This window comes from Panthera onca, chromosome D3, assembly GCF_046562875.1.
Source record: "Panthera onca isolate mPanOnc1 chromosome D3, mPanOnc1 haplotype 2, whole genome shotgun sequence".
Classification (NCBI taxonomy): Eukaryota; Metazoa; Chordata; class Mammalia; order Carnivora; family Felidae; genus Panthera; species Panthera onca.
Window position 1 is genome coordinate 9,583,588 of NC_138350.1, and position 5,543 is coordinate 9,589,130.

Below are 5,543 nucleotides of genomic sequence, written 5' to 3' on the forward strand. Positions count from 1 at the left end.
GCGTCCACAGTGTTGTTCTAGACTTGAGGGGCGTAAATGTCGCGCCGGTGGCTCCTCCTACAGCTTCGGTGCTCGCAGCCCTGGTCACCGGCTCGCCTGTTCCAGGGTGCAGGCCTGACGCGTACTGATCATTCTTGCCCCATCCTCCAGAGCCACCACATACCGATTACTCGTCTCCAAATCGCTGTCCCCTCAGGCCACGGGATCATTTGCTGTTTGCCCAGACTCCCTGCCATAACCTCTGTCCCCTAGAAGCTGCTGGCCCAACCAGCGGTCCTGCCAGCCACAGCAAAGGGAAGGGAAGGGGCGGGACGAGAGTGCCACGCGGCAGGGGGTGGGGGGTGCGGTTTCGCTCAGAGAGGGAACCTCGGGACCCCACCCCCCTCCCCCGGGCAGCAGGGAGGATGGCTGAAGCGGACCAAGGCAGACCGGGGGCTCTGAGCCCCAGGCTCCTTCCCAGCGCCGGCTCCCCTCCCACAGTTGACGGAGGCATCACCCTGGAGAAGGAGATCTCCAAAGAGGAGCTGGTTGCCGTCCTGGAGCTCTACCGGGAGGTGCGAGGAGCCACCTCGGACGTCAGCCGGCTGCTGAAGGTCCTCTCTCAGATGGAGAGACACGAGGTGAGGAGCCTCAGGGCCGCTTCCAGCGGAGGGGGCGGGTTTGAGCTTTGCATAGGCCCTCCCCCACCGTGCTCCCTTCCAGCCAGCTCGGGCAGTCCCTAAGCCTCCGCCCTTCTTTAGCAAAACTCCGTGGTGTTTCTGGGACGGAGATCGAGGACCAAAAGTGACCTGAGCCTAAAGATGTACCAAGAGGAGATTCAGGTAGGAGCGCCCCTGCCCACGCTGCCTCGGCCCTCTCCCTGGCCGGCTCCTGCCTGGGGGTGGGCCTCCCGGCTGCCGGGCGGGGCCGCCCTCCCAGCCCCGTCCCGAGTGTGGAGCGGCGCTGGCTAAGGGGGGAAGGATCTGGGCCGTCCGTTGGGGCCGCCGCCAGTGGCCTCTGGGACTCAGGGTCGGGCGGGATGTGGGCTCAACCGCGAACCCTCAGTCCTCCCCCAGCACAAGCAGCTGTGGTGTGCTGTTTCCCTACGGCACGGCCACCAGGACGTCACCTCCCATCCTCGCTCTGAGCCAGAACTGCAGGTGCAGCGTGTCCCGCAGGAGACAGATGGGCACGAGGGGGTGCGGGGGCCGTGCTGCGCAGGCCAGGGCGCCTCTCCTCAGGTCCATCGGGTTCTGCCGTGTCCTTGGGTCTCTTGGCTCTTTTGGCTGTTTGGGTTTTTGTTTTTTGGTAATGTTTATCTATTTTGAGAGAGAGAGAGTGAGCACAAGCAGGGGAGGGGCAGAGAGTGAGAGAGACAATCCCAAGCAGGCTCCACACTCAGCACAGAACCCGACGCGAGGCTCGAACCCACAAACCACGAGATCATGACCTGAGCTGAAATCAAGCATTGGATGCTTAGCTGACTGAGCCACCAGGTGCCCGTTTGGGGTCTTATTTTTGTTCTCATTTAAGAGAAGGGAGAAGTTTTATTATATATATATAAAGCCTTCTGTTCGATCTCCGGGGCCCAGGGCTCGGGGGAGAGTCTCCCGTGCCGCTTGCTGGCATTCCGGCGGCTGAAAATCCTGTTTTCACGGGGACGGTGATGACCAGTGTCCACGCCCAAAAGGCAGGGAGGCTGCAGTCCCCGGAGCGGAGTCACACGCTCCCTGTGAAAACGCCAGGGGCAAACAGACACATGGCGGCTCAGGAAGCAGGAGTCACGGGGGCGCGAAACCAACAGGGGCTTTGGCTTCGTGAAATCCGGGGGGAGAGTGCCGGTCCGTTCCCACCTGTGGAAGGGGGGCCATCTCCGGCCCAAAGCAGAGGAGACGGCTTCACGGGGGCACGCACTCAGCTGCAGGCCTTGTCCTTTGTCCTCGGCCCGTCTGTCCACTCCCAGCCTCAGTTCCCCCCCCCCCCCTCCCGCCCCCTGTCCAGTGCTGGGCCACAGAAGAAGCCCATCTCAGTCTTTTTTTAAGCCGTCAAGTTCTGTGGTTCAGACTCTTTAAAAACGTTAAGGGAGGTTTTTTAATTCCTTGATTACTTGAATGCCCATCCCTGCAAACCGTGGGTGACGTGACAACGGTCTTAGGCAGGTGGCATTTTTTTTTTTTTTTTTTCCAAAATGCTTTCACAGCCTTATTGGAGGGCACGCAGGCAACGTGGGAGTTAGGGGAGGTGCTTCACCCAGTTCACCTGGCTTTTCTGCAACTTCTGAGCCTCGCTTTTCTCAGGTGTTTCACGAGGACACCGTTCCTGCCAAGCCCAAAAGGGGCGACAGCGGGGAATCCCTTTGTGAAGGACAAAAGATTGCGTTCACAGAGGATGATTACTAACTGCCTGGGCTTCTCTTAAAGAGTTGATATGTGCCAAGGAGAATGTTTCTAAGGAGGTCTGCAAGCCTCTAATTAATAAGGGAAAGATTTCTTTCTTTCTTTGTTTTGAGAGGGAGGGAGAGAGAGAATCCCAAGCAGGCTCCACACCATCCACGCAGAGCCCGACACGGGGCTCGAACTCGTGAACTGCGAGATCACGACCTGAGCCGAAATCGAGAGTCGGGCGCTAAACTGACTGAGCCACCCAGGCGCCTCAATAGGGAAAGATTTCACTGTAATTTTTCTGTTTGGGCCATATTCCGGATTCCCAGTAGGTCCAGGGCTCAGGGGACCCTGCGGTCACTGTTGGGTGACTTGCAGCCCCGCCCCCTCCGTCCTGAGGCCCCTGTTGCCCACTGTGTGCCGGGGTGGGGGGGGGGGGCCCGCAGGGCTGGCGGGGAGGAGTGCAGCCGGCTCAGCGCCCTGTCTGCGCTCTGCTCTAGGAGTGGTTCGAGGAACATGCCCGTAAGCAAGAGGAACAGCGGCGACAGCTCAGCGGCAGCCGCCAGGCCCCCTCCACCCCGCAGCTCCCAGGCAGCCGCCAGCGCTCCCAGACCGTCACCTAACCCCAGCCTGCGGCAGCCATCCCTTCTATGCAATAACACAATAGTATTATTTTACTACGATGTATTGAAGAAAAAAAAAAAGGTGTTTGTGTGCACGCGTGGGTGCACACACACACGCGCGCACACACACACACCCATATATATGCACATATTTATATATAGGAAGAGAAAAAGACAAGACGGGGTTTGGTGTGCAACCACCTTGCCCTGTCTTCCTTAACCCCAGAAGTCACTTTGGTTTGGAGGGGGGTCAGGCCACCGTGAGCTCTTCCTAATGTGGAAAGTTCCAGAAGGCCTCTTCAGAAGAAGAGCACTTGGATAGATCCTGCCGATCTCTGCAGGGCTCGCCTTCAAAGTGGGCCAGCCCCTCCCCAGGCCAGAGCCAGACCGTCTTCCCGATGCTGCTCTCACACTCACGTCCCAGCTGACAGCTTCCCCAGTAACTTTCCCTGTGGCCCGCGTCACGGGGTTTCTGTGCCCCGCTTTAGGGACGAAACCACTTAGGATGGAAAGAACCTACATCCTCGGGGTTAGTATTTCTATATATATGATAATGTAATAGAACATTCCTTTGGGGGAGCAGTGCCTAGGTCCTAATGGAAAGAGTAATCAAGGGGTGTGATTATACCCGTGTGGTCAGATCCCAATTAGCCGGCGCTGGGCAGCGCGAGATTGTGCGAATTTCACATCCTGGCTCTGTAAGCCTTCTCTCCCACATCCCACGCTTCCTTCGGTTTAACCCTTGTTGCTGCAAATCCTGAAATGGCCTCCTTGAGAACCTCGGCCCAGCGGGAGGAGGAAAGCGAGAAGAGGCCAGGCTGACAGCTACCACCCCGGACCCGTTCCCGAGATGGGCTTTCTCCAAGTCCCTTTTCCTTGCGATCGTCTTGTTCAAGCAGAGACACATCTTGGGTAACACGGGATTCTGCTAAAGACAGCGGCAGCCCCTTCACATCGTGCATTAGGTTCTGCTGCTGGGAAGGGGCCTACAGGGACGTCCACAGCAGCCCTGTGGCTGGGCCCCTGCCAGTCCACGTGGACCGCTCCCCCCCCCCCCCCTCCCCGCGCCTTGAGCAGTCACCTCCGTGGACTCGACCGAGGCCAGAACGGGGGCGGGGCGGGGGGGGGGGGGGGTTGGTGCACAAGTAGGTCGGGTTGAGCGCTCGGTTAACCGAGCTCCCCCGTGTCTCGTGGGAGTGCTCGCCGAGGTCGGCATGGCTGGGGCAAGGCCGGTGCTCGTATCCAGAGAAGGCAGTTGGGGGGCCGCTTCAGTGGGCGCGGCAGAGGCGGGGTCAGAGCACAGGGAGCTCCAAGGTCAGCTCTCCTGGGCTGCCCACCCAGCCTGGGCTTCCTGCCCCTCCCCCGGCTTCCCAGCTGCCTCCACTGCCTCCCAGAACTTAGGAAGGTGGGTGGGCAGAAGGTCCTCGGCCTGATCCCAGGGGTGCCATACTGGCTCGCCCCCTTCCCCCCGTCTCTCCCCGGCCATCTGCAAGGCCAAGCCTTCTCGGGACGGCCCTGATGACGCTGCACAGCTGTGCCCCTCCCGGGGGGGTGGCTTTGTTTTTAAAGCACAGCCCTTTGGGGGAAACAATGAACCAGTGAGACCTCCACGGGGCATCAGGAGACTGGCATCGTCCTCTCCGGCTCTGGAGGGCCACCAGCCAATCCAGGCAGCCCTGCACCAGGCCGTAACCCTTTGCCCTCTCCAGAGAAGGAACTTTATTTATTTGCACAATTGGGTGCCTTTTAGCATTTGTGTATTGAAATGGGTATTTTGGAAGCAGGAGTCGAGGGACAGCTTACACAGGAGGATAGGTCCCCTGCCCTCAGTGCCTGGGCCTCATTCTAGTCCCTTCCCCCCGGGAACCGGGGAGGGGCGCCAGGGTCATTGAGGCCCCCGGTGTGGGGGATGGGATGGATGCCGTGGGCCAGACTCCCGTTGGTAGTGGGCGCCCTTGTCATTGAGGCTAAGGACGGCTGGCCCCTGGGGGTCACCCAGGACTGTGAGCTCTGAGGGGCCTGGGACATCATCCAGCTCACATGCCCTCACCTCCCACGTCATAGCTGAATGAAACCGAGGTCCGCCTCGCCAACCCGCCCTGGGTCCCGCAACCTGCCAGCAGCCGCGATGGCACTGTGCCCTGCCCCGCTTTGGGGGGACGCCATCTGGTCCCTCCTCCTTGCTTCCCTCCCCCCACCCAGCCTTACTCCACACCATGTGACAATCATTTTGTATGGATAGCGGGAGCGACGCTGCAAGGTTTTGTACATCGGTGTTTTGTTACCTAGAAAACCCACCGTGTCTCCGGATTTCTGGCACATTAATAAAGGCCTCTGCTTTGTAAACGTGGCTGCCGCCTCGTGACTTCCGTCAGGTGCCATCCCGTGGCTTCCCGTATTGTGGGGAAAGAGGAGGGGGGCTCGTCCATGGTTGCCCCTGACCCCCCACCCCAGCCCCACCCCTGGACGTGCCACAGATCCATCAGGCCCAAGAGCCTTTGGCCCTGGAACCAGCCGCTCGTCACCTGGCCCAGGGAAGGAAGAACCGGTAAGAGCTGGG

The 5,543-nt window shown here is 59.9% G+C and overlaps 1 protein-coding gene across 4 annotated transcripts in view; it reads left to right on the top strand.

Annotated features, from left to right (window-relative positions):
* Positions 1–5,329, top strand: part of TPCN1 (two pore segment channel 1) — a 62,167-nt gene extending 56,838 nt beyond the window's left edge. For all 4 annotated transcript variants that reach the window (XM_060612373.3, XM_060612374.3, XM_060612375.3 and 1 more), the window contains 3 exons: positions 481–620; positions 741–821; positions 2,861–5,329. In XM_060612373.3, the coding sequence (XP_060468356.1) occupies positions 481–620; positions 741–821; positions 2,861–2,983 (344 nt within the window). In that variant the 3' untranslated portion in view covers positions 2,984–5,329. The remainder of the gene's footprint in view (positions 1–480; positions 621–740; positions 822–2,860) is intronic.
* Positions 5,330–5,543: the final 214 nt, after the last annotated feature.